General features: G+C 39.1%; 1 protein-coding gene across 1 annotated transcript in view; it reads right to left on the bottom strand.

Moving 5' to 3' along the window:
- The window catches only part of plcl5 (phospholipase C like 5), a 135,526-nt gene that overhangs the window by 49,996 nt on the left and 68,611 nt on the right, over window positions 1-16,919 (bottom strand). Inside the window, exons 17-22 of the mRNA XM_057345470.1 lie at window positions 14,518-14,673; window positions 14,323-14,374; window positions 13,612-13,716; window positions 12,194-12,310; window positions 4,777-4,837; window positions 312-653 (exon numbers count right to left, since the gene is read on the bottom strand). Of these exons, the coding sequence (XP_057201453.1) occupies window positions 312-653; window positions 4,777-4,837; window positions 12,194-12,310; window positions 13,612-13,716; window positions 14,323-14,374; window positions 14,518-14,673 (833 nt within the window). The remainder of the gene's footprint in view (window positions 1-311; window positions 654-4,776; window positions 4,838-12,193; window positions 12,311-13,611; window positions 13,717-14,322; window positions 14,375-14,517; window positions 14,674-16,919) is intronic.

Raw genomic sequence — 16,919 nt, 5'->3', positions numbered from 1 at the left:
GCTATCCTTTATTAACGAGGGAATTTATGATTCAAGCAGAATGTGGGTCATATGGGCACCCCCGACAAACATTTGCCCCCTGTCTGTGTTCTTAAACGGTACGACTGTGCCTCAAAACCTAGTCCTGAGCACTCCTAGACAGCATTGTTAGTCAGGATGTCCATTGACATTGCACATAATGTTCAAACATCAACAACAAAAAAGAATCAATTTTGTTTCTACAGCAGTGATTGGTTGCATTGGGAAGCATGCGGGATTTAAATCGCTGCAGTGCTCTAGAAGTCAATCACGAAGTGATAACACTCACTAACCTTCATAATACCGCAAGGTGGATTCCCGGTGCCCGGGCACCTCTCTGCAGAACTGTCACGACTCCGTGTACCGATCCGTGGACTGCTGTGTTCCCTGTACCGTCCGTTAGAGTACAATCCCTCGGCCCCGTACACCGGGTGGCCGGCGGCGAAGGCAGCCGCGGAAACGTCCAGGTATGTGCGCGTCCTCGTGGTGTAGGTGTCGCCGATGCTCAGCGATGCCGCCGCCGCTGCCGCCGTCTCCGCCGCCACGTCCCGGGTCGGAGTGGTCGCGAGCTCGTACAAGGGTCCCGCCAAAGATTCAGAAGCCTGGGGCTTAGCCATCGTCAACTCTCCCGGTAGCTACGCCGAACAACTCACCATTAAAGTGAGTGAGTCTGTGATTTTAGGAGCCCGCCGTGAGGCAAACAGCCATTTGAGCCCCGTACGTGCCCGTGGGCGCGAGAGAAACCGTAAGATCCATGAAAGGAGACGGCACCGCGCGTGCTCTACCAGCCGGGGTGTTGAATAGATTGTGCGGGCGGATGGATTCAAACTCCCTTCTCCTCCCTCCCCCTCTCTCTCTCTCTCTCTCTCTCTCTCTCTCTCTCTCTCTCTCTCTCTCTCTCTCTCTCCTCCACCCCCCTCTCTCTCTCTCCTCCACTGGCTCGGGTTCTAGCAGAAAATAAAGCACACAGATGGCGCTCGCACCGTGTTCCGCCGGCTGTCAGCAGTGGGCGTCCGTAACTACCGAGAAAATGCAGGCTTATGAGGGCCAATTAGCCTCGTTCTGTCCGATGATCGCCAGACGCCCGGTAAGCAGCGAGAGAAGGATTTCCGCTCTCTCACTTCATTGTCTGTATGCGTTCACTCGTGTACCAGCCCTCCAAGCGACTGTCCCATCACAGATGACTGAAGATGTTTTGTGACCGGATAAAAGGCTCGTTTGGAAAGTCAAGTCTTGCCACCTGATTTGCAAACTTTCTACATCTCACATAACCAGAAGCCATAGACAAAATCATATTTACATAACCATGTCAAGCCGTGTCTTGCTGAAACCTGATGAAGAACAAATGCATGTGTGCTTGCAAATAACAAAGAAAAACATAATTGCATATATAAATCATTTAAGTACTGCAACATTTTATCAGAGCCATATAAGGGATAGTTCACCCAAAAATATAAATTCTTTCATCATTTAATCATCCTAAAGTTGTTTCAAATCTGTATTTCTTGTTCTGATGAACACAGAAAAAGATTTGGAAGAATGCTTGTAACCAAACAGTTTTGCCCGCCATTACCTAGGTATGGTAGTCAAAAGTGCCCCAGAACTGTTTACTTTCCTACATTCTTCAAAATATCTTCTTTTGTGTTCAACAGAACAAAGAAATTTATAAAGCAAATTTTTCCCGCTATGTAGGGAATCAATGGTGGTTAAGGATTTTTTGGTTATAATTGAATTCTTCCAAATATCTTTCTCTGTGTTCATCAGAGCAAAGACATTTATACAGATTTGCAACAGCTCCAAGGTGAGTAATTGATGACAGAATTTTTGTTTATAAAGTTGGTCAACTTTAAGCCTGTTTTATCAGTGGGTTTGTCTCTTCCATAAAAAAGTTGTACCGGGCCTCTGCCATATTCTGAGATCAATGAAATGCCTCTGAAAATTATAGGTCATTTTGACTACATGATAGATTTTCTTGCACAAGATTGTATGCATTGCATATTGGCAGTTTGTCAGAATCAAAAAACAAACACAGCTATCATCCACACACAAGCTAATGTCGGTACGAACCCACAGAAGGGGGAAATATTATACTGTCAAATTATATCCCCCCAGAAAAGCCAAATCACATTAGCTGGTGATGGCATGATAGAAATCATATGCTGCTCTGCCCAAACAGCCATTAGCATGATTCATCATTTCCAGACTGCAGCAATCAAATGCCAAGCTGGGACATTAAAACCAGACAAGAGTAACAGCCCAGAACCGGGCCATTAACAGCCGTCCGGAGTTGACCGGACCTCTGCTGCAGCTTGTGCCCTGCCATACTGCATGCTAATCGTGCCACCAGCTTTCACCATTCAGAGAGATCTGATGCTGGTGTGCTTTAGATGATACGAGTATTTATATCATTTATAATATAGTTTTTGGTGTATCATCTATATTTTGCAAAAACACAATCTGTTTCCAGAGCTTCACATATGATGTTTTTTCGTAATCCTTTGGCAAGACCTCATTCTGACTGTACTGTCGAAACTTTCTTGAAAACTGTGTGACCGATGAGGAAACGCCTCAAAAACTGAAGCCCTTAATTCTCTCAGCAAGATCAGCAGATGCCATCAAAACACTGCCTGGAAGCAGTTTCGTGAGAATCTGTTTGCTGGCCTGAGTTGCTGTAATGGTTCTTTTCACAATGAAGCCCTTCTTTTCAAATAAGGATAAAAAATGCTTCAGTTTCATCCACTTTTTTCTTTTTTGTGTTGATTGAGGACAAGTAGCCTTGCCGCAACCCCAAATGTCCTTGGAGATGCCCCGCCCCAGTTGGTCATGAGCAGAGCACTGATTCGTTAGTTCTCTGGAAAATACATGATTTATTGAATGGTATTGTGGTCTGTGTGTGTTTGACAGAGCAACACAGAGAGAATCCTGAATAGGGATTAAAACAAGGAGATGGGGGGGACCTTCCCGTATCTCAGAGAGAAATGGTGAATGAAAAAAGTAAAATAATATATTTCCCATTAGAGATTCCTCCAGCCGCAGTTCAGGAGTGTAGGAGAGAGAGAGGACAAACAGGGGATGAGAGGCTTTTATGAGCATAACTTTATGTCAACTGCTACTTAAAATACATTATTCAGAAAAGAGAGAAAGAGAGAGATTTAATTCAAAACCCATCAGAATGAATTCGTTGAAACATGGTAAAAAGTAAGATAGCAGACGCTGATTGCTTTGATCTCTTGTTTGGTAAATCATGGGTTTTTAATTATTCACCATCCATCCTCTGATTCAAAAACACATCTCATACTGTCTCCACCCTGAGCCCAGCATGCAAAGATTCATTCAAAACATAATACTAAAGATTTACATATGAAAATATTGCGATCAAAAGCATTATTACTTTACAAATTCATTCCACAGGCTGCAAATAAGATTACGTGGCAATCATAAGAATACTTTAAAAATCAAGCTAATGGGTTTTTATAGAAAACTTTATAGTCAAAAGAGATTAAAAAGACAATTACTGCCTTTTCAAAAGTTATTAGTATATAATCTCATACTATGAATTGTAAGTATAGTAGCTACAACAGTGGTTCTTAACCTGGGTGGGGGGGCCCAAGATGGTTCCAGGGGGCCACAGATTTTGTGGCATTTTATGAAATATAGAAATTTGTCATATATTTTATGCAAACAAACATCAGAAAAATAACACCAGCAACCAAAAGAATTGATGTCCCAGCATTGTATAACTGAATATGTTTTTGGTTTAATTAAAATTCTAAGTTTATGATTTTTTAAGTCTTTATTTGGGGGGCCGCAAAGCGGTGCACTCTACACAAAGGGGACCTTACAGCGAAAATGTTTGAGAACCACTGAGCTACAGTATACTGTGGGCCACTAATGAAAAGCAAAAGTGTAAAACAGAAAGATGAAAAGGAAAACGTGTGTTGTTTCCTGTAAGCAACTGCTTTTCTTGTAAGCCTGTCATCCATTCATCACAGAATGAGGAATCGAAAGCCACTTCAGACTCTTACAAAAAAAAGAATTCAGAAAAAAATAGCTCGTGAACGCATATATGTTATCTTTTTAAACGTTATAAAGAAAATTGTGAAAAGTTGCCTACACGAATATAACATAAGGGATGAGAACAATGACGGCGCAATACAGGTCAGTGCGGACTGCTGGAGAAACCCAATAAATATGATAAAATTGCTGTCAGCTAGTGATCAGCGCCATCTTGTGGTAAAAAATGAAATTGCAGACCTGCCAACCTGTACTCATTTTGCGTAGCCGGTACGCATTTTGACCTCAAAGTACGCTGGTACGATTTGTCACTCTAAACTACGCAAAAACCTGATGACGCCTCTGCTGCGTGCAGTACTCAAAACAAGCAACAGAAAAAAGAAGAATATGTCCAATCATAGCACTGAGTTCTTCCCCCAAATGGAAAGCTGCGATGATTGACACGTCCTATGGCCTATCAATCAATAACAAGAGTCAGCAAATCGGCAGAACCACAAAATCCCGCGTGATCCCCTTCCACACACACGTTCTGACGCATTGTTTTAAACGAAGAGTCAAGACGTCTTCTGAGCTCTAAGGTAAACGGATCGGGTGGATGTGGAAAGTTGAAATATTGAATTAGCTTAATCCTATGCAGTCGATGATCTCGCGGGCTCATTTGATAACGTGCACTTGCCCGCAAGATGCGCTAACATTATTTCTGATTTATAAATGAGCGCTCACGAAAAGTTACCATGATTTTACCAAGTACCATAGGCGCCGATTGCGCTGGTGGATTCTCACACTCAATAACGTGCACTTATATCTGCGAGAGAGCATCAAGTTTTGGTCACATAAAAACGGCGTGCCGGCGCCGTTCTCTTTCAGTAAAGCGAATCCGCGTGACAGCGGAGCGGATTGAATGCGCTCTGCAAAATCGAGCTCTCGATAATTGTCAATAAAATAAAACGTCATATGCAAACTTTTGAGATTAATAATTATAAACGTGAATAAATAAGTAAAGTAAATTATGGCAGGCTGGCAAAAAATGTAAGTGCATGTGTGCAGCATAGAAAGTTACCAAGAGGTGTTTGTTTGTGCGTGTGCGTGTGCGTGCGCGTGGCTGGAATGGGGACTAACTGCCACATGGAAAACTTTGCTGATGCTCTGCTCAGAAAGGCCAAATCAGCGACCTATGAAACAAAGCAGTCAAGAGCAAGTGCCACTGCAAGTAAATGTGATTGATATACATCAAGGGTATCTCACTGAAGATTATTTACACACACAATATACACAAATGTTTCCTAAATTTAAATACATGTGTTCAATAAGAAAAGTTATTTTCAAAAATGTGACTGATGCATTTTTCACAACCAATATGTTATATGTTAAAAACCTGTGTTCTGTCTCTTCGGCTGATGGTACTCAAAAAAATATTCCAAGGTTGGCAGGTCTGAAATTGTGTGCGGGCGTGTAAAAATGATACGACTTACGTATTGAGCGTCAAACTTAAAAACGCACTAGTAAAGCTGAATTCAGTTTTGTTTAAAACGTACTTAATGTGCATTGTTTTAGGCAACTTTACAAAAAAAAACATTTAGAGAAAATCTTGAGAAAATTTTAGTCCCTGATACTTGTCAAGTGTATAGAATATAATGTAAAATATAAACCTGTGTCTGAGCAAAATAATTTTTTCTTGTATATTTTTAATCTAACCTAAAGTGAAATCCATCCATGGGGTCTTAACAAAAGCATTAAAATCACACTAGTAATTACGTTTCACAATGCACTGGGAACTAAAAATAAATATAACCCTATCACAGGTAAATGTCTTGTCTCCCGTGATTGAATTTTGCGAGTCACTGAATTTATTTGCTTATTTGCCTCACAATAAATTAGCCCTCCATTAGGTCCGGCAGCGGATCACCTGACTAACCAAACTTACGCTCCATTCATTAGTGCAGTGAACACTTGACATACGGCTTTCCTATACACGGGTTTATTAAGCACAGGTTTCTGTCTCCAAGCAACAGATGAGCTGTTTCCTCGAGCAATTTTCTTTTCACAATTAGACACATAAAACATCTGACGGTCAATTTGAATGAATTATAGACATTTCTCTGGGAGGACAGATTGTACAGAATACTGCAGTGCTTTACGCTGTTCATTTTGGTCAATAATTCATTCGCTTAATGGTGCTGCGGATCAAAAGCCATAGAAATGCTTTAACAAACTTTCACCAAAAGAGGGAGGAAATGCACTTCACGTCTGTAGCCTACTGTCTGAAACGAAAACAAAACGTCAGGAAGTAAAATGAACCATGCCCACATAAAATAGTGAACCTATAGCGATGATTCTAGGTCCGTGTAACGCTTTGCAGTTCTTTTTTCAATTTTCACCATCAAAATTAATCAAATGAAAATTGGTTTCAAACTTTCATTTTCATGGGTACTTCACAAATAGATAATTGTCTCTCAGTTTCATTTTCAATTATACGTGTTTGGGTAATTGCTTCAGAATTTCAGATTTTCGAACAAACACAAAAATTACCTGTTTTTCTAATTTTACATGTATGTGCTTGCGGTTGCCGCTGGATCGTACCATTATCGCCGGTGGTAGGGGTTTACAGTGCGTACTACTGTTTATATCAGATCACCGTTACCTTTGCACGTTAACCACATTGTCTGGACAATGAGAGAGTGGAGTGCGCTTGATTGATATGAAAGTGTGATCCGTCGGTTGGTAGAATGTCCATGTAGAAAACATGTCGCTTTCACGGTTAATGTGTAATTATTATGAGACGTCATATTATCCCTTTATAACAAGAAAATATATCATTTAAATGCCATATTATCTCAGGGATGTCATTTCCACTGGGGACATGTCCCCCTCACTTTTCAAAATCCCGTTCGTGTTCCTCTCACTTTCAAATGTGTTTGTAATGATTTTTTAACCACACGTCATCGCCATGGAGACGTATCGGAACGAGCAGGACACAGAGAGTCTGCCAATAGCATCCAAAGTTGCGAATTTAGCTTATGCGCAAAATTGGAATATCGCATAAAACATTTTCAAATAAGCACCGTTTCCATCCAAATAGTCAACCGCCACTTCCTAATAAACTGCCACTAAATATCAGTAAGAAAAGTAAGAGAAGCCACTGAATATAATGATTTTCATATAGAATAATACTTGCGCAAGCAGACGATTACGAAACACAATAAATGCGGTGCTTTTGTGGATGCCTGCTGTTTGGGAAACACAGTCGTGACAGTTCTAAGAGGCAATTACAGGCCTACTTTGACGACTTTGCTCAGGCATTTAAGAATGACCGTAACAACATTTCTCATGCTGTGTAACAAGATCAGTTCTCTGGTTAGTCAGGTTACGCCGTCTCATAGTGCAGTTACGTGGCTTTTTGGAGGAATTTATTCGGCAAATGCGTTTCCTTCTCCCATTATTCGCATTAACCCTTTTTCGCAAAACTGAAAAACCCCCTCAAGCGAGCGTAAAAACATTTTGCGAATTAAGGGTTTTTAATTCGAAATTTGGCGTTTCCATCACTCGTTTCTGATGCGAAACTTCAAAATGCGAATAAAACCAGAGTGATGGAAACCCGCGTTGCGTGCTTCGCGTGCACACTCTAAAAAAAGATCACTGAAAGATTGTTTTCATTCACGTGGTTTTGATTTGAATTGAATAGAAACCTGTTTTTGCATGGTCGTTGTTTCGGTAGGCTATAAGCTGTTTCCTTATAATGGACGTCTGTGGGGAAGAAACGCGCAACGCATCATTCATTACTTTTTTTGTTTAATAAGGACTCGTTCTTTTAACAGCAGTGTTTATGACAAGGCTTGACAGAAACGTGGGGTTCCCTGGTCGTTTTTTAGGTACGTTAAACCTTGTTAATAAGCATTTTAGAAAGTCATCCTCGTCTCATTCCGACCGCAGATTCAGGTTTACAAGCAAAGTTTTCCTCCGTTTCTCAGTCAATACTCGCATTTGTCCCTTCATGAACATCCACTTTTGCTACACAATAAAAACACATTTTGGTTTAATCAATTTAAACAATCAAAAAAATAGGTATTTTAAACGCAAAACATAGGTATTTTGAATTTGTGATGGGATTCAAATCAAAAACATTTCCCTCCATTTTGTGTCCCCCCACTTCTCAAACCAAGGTTACACTTGTATTATTCCGTCAAAACGAGAAAATATATTGTTTTAACGACATATGATCTCGTTATTATGACACAATTGAGTGGAAAAAAATGTATTTGGCAGCAATACGCCACCCTACGTAATATCTCGGGCTGCGACTGATACAAGTTATCCATCACTTAAGCCGTGTGTCCACCGAAGCGTTTACGCCTGCGGCCGGCGTGTTTTTTCAATTGTTTTCAACGGTAACGCCGCGCTTTTAAAAAAAGCCATCAGTTGACGTTTTTTTTTCCGCTCAGCGCAGGTGCTATGCGTTTTTCCCACGATCAGCGCCGTTCGACTGGGCGACCAGAGTTGAAAAATGCTCAACTTTGGGCAGAACGCTGCGACTGCGGCGGGCGTTTACAGACGAGTTGCTGCCTCGGTGGACACAACCCCTTATACTTTTTGTGCGTGCACTCACTGCACTTGCTGCCCGGCCGTTCCCATGACATACAGATCAGCAGCATTGCCATCTACTGACTAAAACCAAAACGGCAACCGATGTCGAATAGATGAATGATTACAGACCAGACTGTAGTGTTAGTAAAACTATATTTAATACATGTGTAATACATAAGGGAGATAAATATGATTAGATAAACCGTAGGCCTTTCATAACGCGACAGCGCTGTGGGTCCGTGGGCGGCTGTAGACTACACCCCTATCACCGGCGATAATGGTAAGATCCAGCGGCAAGCGCAAGCATTAAATGTAAAATTAGAAAAACAAGTAATTTTTGTGTTTGTTCGAAAATTAAAAATTCTGAAGCAATTACCCAAACACGTATAATTACAAATGAAACTGAGAGACAATTATCCATTTGTGAAGTACTCATGAAAATTGAAAATAAAAGTTTGAAACCAATTTTCATTTGATTAATTTTGATGGTGAAAATTGAAAAAAGAACTGCAAAGACATGGACCATTCTACAGTAGTATAGCATATTAGCCTACCCTAGTAGCCTAGTCTGTAGTTAGTACATTAATAAAACACTACTCTACTTTAGAATTTTATTCTACTTTAGGAAATCCGGTATACTACTTTCATGTGAATATTATTCTAGCAGAAGGGTATAAGCCAGAATTGATTACCATTTCTATTACCATTCAATGATTAATTCAATGTTGAATTGAATACGTTTTTTTTACTACAAAGTACAAACATCGTGTGAGACCATGGTAAATTTGTGATGGTTACTATGTTTTAGCCCTACTACAAATACTGCAGTCAACATGGTTTATATCCTTAAAGAAAAATACACGAGTATTATATTGTGACTCTTTATACACAGCAGTATTTGTGAATCACCATCTCTCTCACACACACACACACACGCTAATTATTGTGCCTGTCATTACCTGTCAATTTTTAAAAACTGTCTACTTGATTTTGTGAGTGTTCCCATATGAGAACATGAACAATAACAAACAGTCCTATGATGTGGTTTTGGCACTGAAACGAACATAACATGTATAACAATCATCAAACCAATTATTAATGGTTTTGTGACCCTATGGGAATTTTTGGTATGAACGTATAATTGGCAGTTGTCATGCTGACAAAAATAGTTTCATAACATTCCGAATTATCCAGAGGCGTGTTACTTTTATATACAGAATGAACTGCATATCTGACTTGGGTTTGTTACTGTATATTGAAAAAACATTACAGTAAGGGAACCTTAAACATCTTAAAAAAAAAACAGCTCAGAGAACTGCTTCACAGCTTTAACTGTCCAAAACTTGGACACCACGGGATTTGGTTTTCAGTTAAAAAGGCATAATTTGTGCTTCACGGACTTGAAGATGTCTGTTTCACAAACCGCTAAAAAGATCATACCGAGAAACTATAATGGCAAATGGTTAGTTTTTTAAATATCAAGATGCAAGGAAGGAGATTCTCAAAGGAGAAAATAAACTTGCTCATACAAATTCCCATTGGAGCCCAAATTATAAAAAAACCTTTATTGTCAATTCCATTTTTCTTTTCTACAGCCAAACCAAAAAACAGAGGACGAACACAAAACAAGCTCACACGCACACATTGACACCAACAGTGTGACAAAGTTTACACAACATGACAGATCATTTAGAAAAAAGGGACAATAAAAATCACACAACTTCCTATTGTTTGTGTTTCTGCTGTCCGTTTCTGCAAAGAAAGAGAAGAGCGAGAGAGGACAAAAGGAAACTTAAGAAACCAAGATCCAACCAAACCACTGATTATGATACAGGCCTATTTCATTCATAGATTTGCAGGTAACAAATTAAAGTTCACCATAACACTCACATGATATTCCAAATCTTCAAGCCATACAAGATCTTTGTGTGAAAAACAGACACACATTGAGTCTTTATTCACTGAAATCCTGTTCCACCGAATGCTAAAAATAACCCATTTTGCTTTCCATGAAAAAAAAAGAAACGGTTTTGGGTTTTGAAAGACATGAGGGTGAGTGAATGATGACAGAATTTTATTTCTGGCTTAACAGTTCCTTTAAGCACACATTGTCACTTTTAGTTTCAATGTGAAAGCTCGGATGAGAAAGACAACGAAACTACAGCGCGACAAAATGTACGTCCTATTGCTTTCCCCTCTGATTAATGGCTGAAGTTTTTGGGCATAGCAGAAACTGATTTCAGGTTATAAGGGCCTTCAACTACCGACATGAGACACAGAAAAGCTACACATCGCATTAAGCTTCCACAATAATAAAATAGAAATATGTTAACTAAAAATAAATTCATATATACTGATATATGCACTTTTGCTGGTTAGTTTTAATAAGAATTTGTATTTTACATCAAGTGTGTGTCAATGTCCTGAGTGGGCAAGGCTTCATGTAAGGAAATGTGTGAACATGCACGTCGATAACAAGTAACATCAAGAAAGGCCAGCATAGGAGCAGCATGTGTAACCATGACAACGGGGGCTCTTGTTTTGCACGTTCAGAGAGAAGCACGAGGACAGATGAGGTCAATGCACCTGTTGTATTGACGAGAGACGTACAGAGAAAGAAAGAGAACGTAATGGTCAGACCTGCAGAAAAACGCCAACAAATGTCTCCAAGCCTGGGCAACCCTTCTAAAACCAGCACAGGCTGGACTGAGATGCTTATTTTTTTGCAGGATGTGTAGTGTAGCGTAATCGGAGAGGGCGATTTGGTTAGCTGACCTCTCTTTGCCTCCTGTGTGTTTCTGTTGCATTTAAACCTTTACAGCGCTCCCCAATGCAGGGGATGAATGAGAGCAGACGTGTATGTGTTTCTCAGAATCTCTGAGTGACAGGTCGTGTGTTGCTGGTTTAGGGGATGTGTGCGTTTCGGGCTAAAAACAGACAGTAAGGATTTAACAAGACCCATTCAACCTGGGGATGCCCGCATGGGTGCACCGAATATTTTCAGCCTTGCAACCTAAACACTCTTTAGTGTACAGAAGCATTACATTGCAAATGACGTTGTAACAATGATGCCATCTTCTGCAAGAAAGCATTTGTGTAAGAGAGCAAAGGACAATACGCATTTACTTTAGATGCTATCCTTGTATATCTTTAGACAGATATCTGAACACCTCCCAAATAAAATGACAGTTTTTTCAAAACAATAAGTTCCTTACAGTAGTACATTTCGTTTCGAGGGTCTTGCAGATTTGCCTGCGAAAGTTACATTTGGAGAAAAAAAGAAATGATTACATGCATTTGCTGCTTTTTTCTACAATACTGTTTGGTGGTATTTTATTATAGGAAGGCTCACAGTATATCATTATTTCATTAGCTTCTTTCTCTTTTTGTAAAAACAACGTAACAAAGAGGTAAACTGAAAAAAAGAGACAAGAAACAAAAATAACAGACGGAGAGAAAAAAGCGAAAGTCACAAAGACCCACATAAAAACAAGACAAAGGAGGAGAAAGTGTGTCGAATTAAAACAGACAACATTATTTAGAGATAGAAGTCACAGAGTGAAGGTCAAGAGGTCATGACTGCTGGCCACTCCACTGGCCCTCCATTGGTCGACGGAGCAGTTCCTCCACGTGTCTCGCTACATCCATGGTGTCATCCAGATCGAAATCGCCATCAGCGTCCAGCATGGGGTCACCACTGAGAGAGACGATGAGTTAGGTCACATGTGACTTTAAACACCCCATTTTATCACTTTTATAGTAGGGGAGACCGGGGCAAGTTGTCACACATATGAATATGAACGTGCATTTCTGTATGGACACAAACCTTGAAGGCTTGGCTTTAGAAAAGCTATTAAACATCTCCACCATTATCACCCCCAAAAAAGAACATTTTTTGACAAGTTGTCACACGGGGATCATGTGTTTCTTTTTAAGCAAAATTTACAGTACTCAAGATCACAGAAAAACATCCATCCATTAGCCAGCAAGTAGTTGCATTTATAAATTGTATTGATAGTATTTAAGCCACATGACACAACTTGTATAAAATGTGACAACTGGCCCCAACCTGAGATACAGTATGAAAGATACCATTGTCCTATAACACCGCTTAATCTTTGAGTCTCCCTTCATTATACAGTTGACCCTTACCTTAATGTGTGCGAGTGTAGTTTTATTGTGTTCACTTGTCTACCCAACAGCTAAAGTAAAACATATAATAATATTGGAATTTTAGTTTTAAGGACAGAATTCACAAAATATTTAATGACATGGGTTTAAGACCAACATTGGACATTGGACTAAAAATCTTTATCATTAAAATGCAGAGGTGTACAGTACTTAAGTATTTTACTCTCAGGGATCAAGTACCTTTACTTTTTTTACTTTGGAAATAATTTACTTCCATACATTGTAAAGCATGGCATATATCATGTTTTTTACTCAACTACATTTGACAAATACATGACAATTTTAACATTAAAAAAGTACATTAATTCAAAGTACTTACTTTTACTCAAGTAATTTACTCAAAAATCGTTTCACTTGAGTAAAAGTAAGATAGTATATTTGTAATGCTCTTAAGTATTAAAGGTAAAAAAGCATGTAAAAATGTATTTTTTGAAATACAATAGTAGTGGAGTAAACTATATATGTATGCTTCGTAATGTAGTGAAGTAAAATTTTCCCAAAGTAAAAACACTCTGATAAATGTACTCAAGTAAAATATAATCCCTTGTGACAACTAGCCCCGGTCTCCCCAATACAGCAGATTTAAAATGCTTGTGTAGTTTATGTATGATCAAATATGGTGACTTCGCATTTTCTGTGCCGGCTCGGGGGCAAAGCCTTGATTCTAAATGTATAAAAACATGTTAAAACGTGTTAGAATGCTACACAAAGACTGATCACTGTAACCATAATCCAGTAAGCCATACATTTAATAAACAAACCCACATGTGCAGAAGACGGATCATAAACACAAGTCTGTGTACTCACATGGGAGGATAGAGACTGTAGTTCGGCTGGTGATTGACAGCTGGAGATGCCGCATGGTCCATGTAGGTGGGATTTGCTGCGGGGTCGGGATTAGGTGTTGCAAACCTGTAGGTACACAAAACAAATAGCCAATCAGTTCATATCACTTATGTTTATGGCAGATGTGTAAATATGGGATCAAGGTCTAAATGTTGTCAGACCCTCCTCCCTGTGTCATGTCTTGTCATCCATTCCAAATAAAAAAAAATGGAAAGGACAAAAAAGGCGTTTAACCTCACCGACACGAATTCGATCAGCTCTTCAGGGTATTACAAAAGCTCTTAAAATGAAGAACGAGTTTGATAATCGCTCTTGTAAATGCTGCTGAGAAGAACTAAATGATCAGACTCTGATGATGTATAACTCCCTGCTGAGTCTGACCGGAGCGGACTCCGTGCTAATAAAACTGACGGGTCGTCCACCTATGGACAATAATGCGGCTAATGAGGCTAACAGAGCTGAGTATATGCTGAAGGGTGGAATGAGACCAACGAGTCTAAGGTTTCAGTGGCAACCCATCACTTCTTGCTGAGCCGGTCCAGTGCTAATATGCTAGCATGCAATTAAGTTCACAGCTCGGAGATGATGGGTTATTTCCCTGCATATAATCAAAGATGTAAAGACCTCCACCGAGAGGTCGAGAAACCTCAGTGTGTGTGCACGTCTACTTACTCGGGTACTACTTGTTTGATCTGTGGTTTCACGTATCCATCCACCGCTTTAGCTAAAGGGGTAGAAGAAATAAACAGATTGGTAAGTGAGTTTAGATTACTCCTAAACTATTCCTCATTGCACAGCTTGAATATGTTTGTCAGTAGTGGCGTTTAGACATTCAGACATAGAAGCATGGAGAGAAATGGAGCTTACACAGTGGAGGGGTGTAGTATTTGGAGAAGACCTCGTCTTTGGGCCGGTCAGGAAAGAGGAACAGCAGATGGTTCAGGTCGCTGATGCGATCGGCCAACGAGCGGATGGAGAAGTCTTTGGTTGTGTACGGCATGAGGTTCCACACCATTCTTTCCCCTGCGAAAAATACACACACAGACATTTTCGGAAGTTTTGGAATAGTTTTAAAGGACCAGCGGATACAAAGTTATTTACTCCTCATGCCGCTTCAAACCTAACATGACTTTCTCTCGTTCCAAGGAACGAAAAAGGAGAAATTTGAATGAATAAGCAATTAAAATGAATAAGGAATGGGGCTTGAAAGCTTAACAGAATTTCAAAGCGCTATTACAGCGTTGAAAAGACTTGTGTGCTACATTCCAGGCTTTCTAAAGCTTTTTTGTCCAACAGAAAAAAATCACTCGTATTTAGAAGAAAATGAGGGTCAGCATATGACAAAACATGGTTTTTGGATGAACTACTGTATTTTTCTAAAGTGCTGTAATGTTTTTTAAAAACATTTAAAAAGCATAAAAAGCGCAACAAATTTAAGAAATATCAGTTCTACAGGGATGCTTCAGATTCAATTCAGGTTACGCTCTATTTACAGCTTTTCTGACAAAATAGGTCAAATATTTTTTGACTAAATAATACATTTATTTGCAAAACAGTAATTTATTCCACCTTCCAACATGATGATAAAAAAAAGTCGGTAACCGAACAGCGCCGGCACCCAATCACTTCTATTGTATGGACACCAAGTGAATTTAACAACTTAACAACATTCTTTAAAATATTTTCTCTTGTGTTTTGCCGAAGTAAGAAAGTCATACAGGTTTTTAATGACAAAAGGATGAGTAAATGATGACAGAATTTTTCACTTTAATGTGCTTACTGAACCTGAAATTCTCCTCTTAGTATACGAATATCCCAAATCATCAAGATCTGGGCCCGTATTTATCAAGCTTCTGATAATTACTCTGCTAAGAATTGACTAAATCTTAAGTGTCAGGCTTAGAGATGATTTACGAAGCTTTGCTGTGCCGCAAAAGGGATATTGGATGACGACATTGGCATGGACCAATCACTGAATAGATTTCCTTATTTAAGAATATTCTCTGATACATTCACGTTGCATGGTGAAATTCCTAAAAGGAGGTTATATTTAACACACATATGACAATAAAGACTTTTCAAGAGAATACATTATGATATAGACATTGGAAATGAAAGTTAAACACGCTTCCACCATTTCCACCATTGCCCATTTTAAACCGGTGCTGAAATTTGTTTTTATTTGCTTTAGTCAAGTGGTTTTGCATTAAATACAATGCTATTTTCGGTATAAATCTTTCTTGCGTGTGAAATCACATGCACATACCATTGAGAACAAAATACAGCATAACGAGAACGCGCAACATGATGATCCATAGAGCAAAACTCGAATGCGTGCAGCATGTTTTGCTCTTTGTGCGCCTTTTATCTTGCACACAAAGAAGTTTGTTAAATACAGTATATAAATCTGATTATGAAAAATGATGTGGAGATGTTGTTTCATTAATAAATGCCTTTCGCAAATTCATACTTTAAAAAAGTGCCACCCGCAATTACGCCTATCCAGGGGAGTACCGAATTTATGCGTGTATAATGTGGAATGATAAAGTTCCTCAGTGCCATCACAAGCCCCTAGTGGCAACTCCTAAGCACTTGAGAGATCTCTCGAGCTGTCGTAAATATCTAGGCGAGTAAGAGTGATTCTTAGCTTTAAGAAATTTGATAACTTGCTTTTATACTTAAATTTAGAAGTAGGAGTAAATTTGTGACCCTGGGTCTTATGGGTCAATTTTTCGAAATTAAGATTTTTACATAATCTTAAAGCTGAATAAATAAACTTTCTATAGATATATGAGTTGTTAGAATAGGACAATATCTGGATGAGATACAACCGTTTAAAACTCTGGAATCTGAGAGCGCAAAAAAATCAAAATATTGAGAAAATTGCCTTTGAAATTGTTAATCAGGGGCACTGTGGCAGACCATCCACTCACAAAAATAAAGTTTTTAAATATTTAAGGTAGGAAATTTACAAAATAACTTCATGGAACATGATCTTTACTTAATATCCTAATGATTTTTGGCATAAAAGAAAAATCGATAATTTTGACCCACACAATGTATTTTTGTCTTTTACTAAAAATGTTCCCGTGCTACTTAAGACTGGTTTTGTGATCCAGGGTCACATTTCATGAATTCTCAGCACTTAAGACTAAAATGGCACTTTGAGAAGCTTGATAAATACGGGCCCGGAAATGTGCATTTAATCGAAATTAATCCTACAGTGCTGCGATTCATGTTGTAGTACAGTGTGGATGCATGCAACTACT

The sequence above is a fragment of the Triplophysa rosa genome, linkage group LG11 (assembly GCF_024868665.1).
Source record: "Triplophysa rosa linkage group LG11, Trosa_1v2, whole genome shotgun sequence".
Taxonomy (NCBI): domain Eukaryota; kingdom Metazoa; phylum Chordata; class Actinopteri; order Cypriniformes; family Nemacheilidae; genus Triplophysa; species Triplophysa rosa.
Note: the sequence above shows the minus strand (reverse complement) of the source record. Positions and strands in the feature narration are given on the sequence as shown.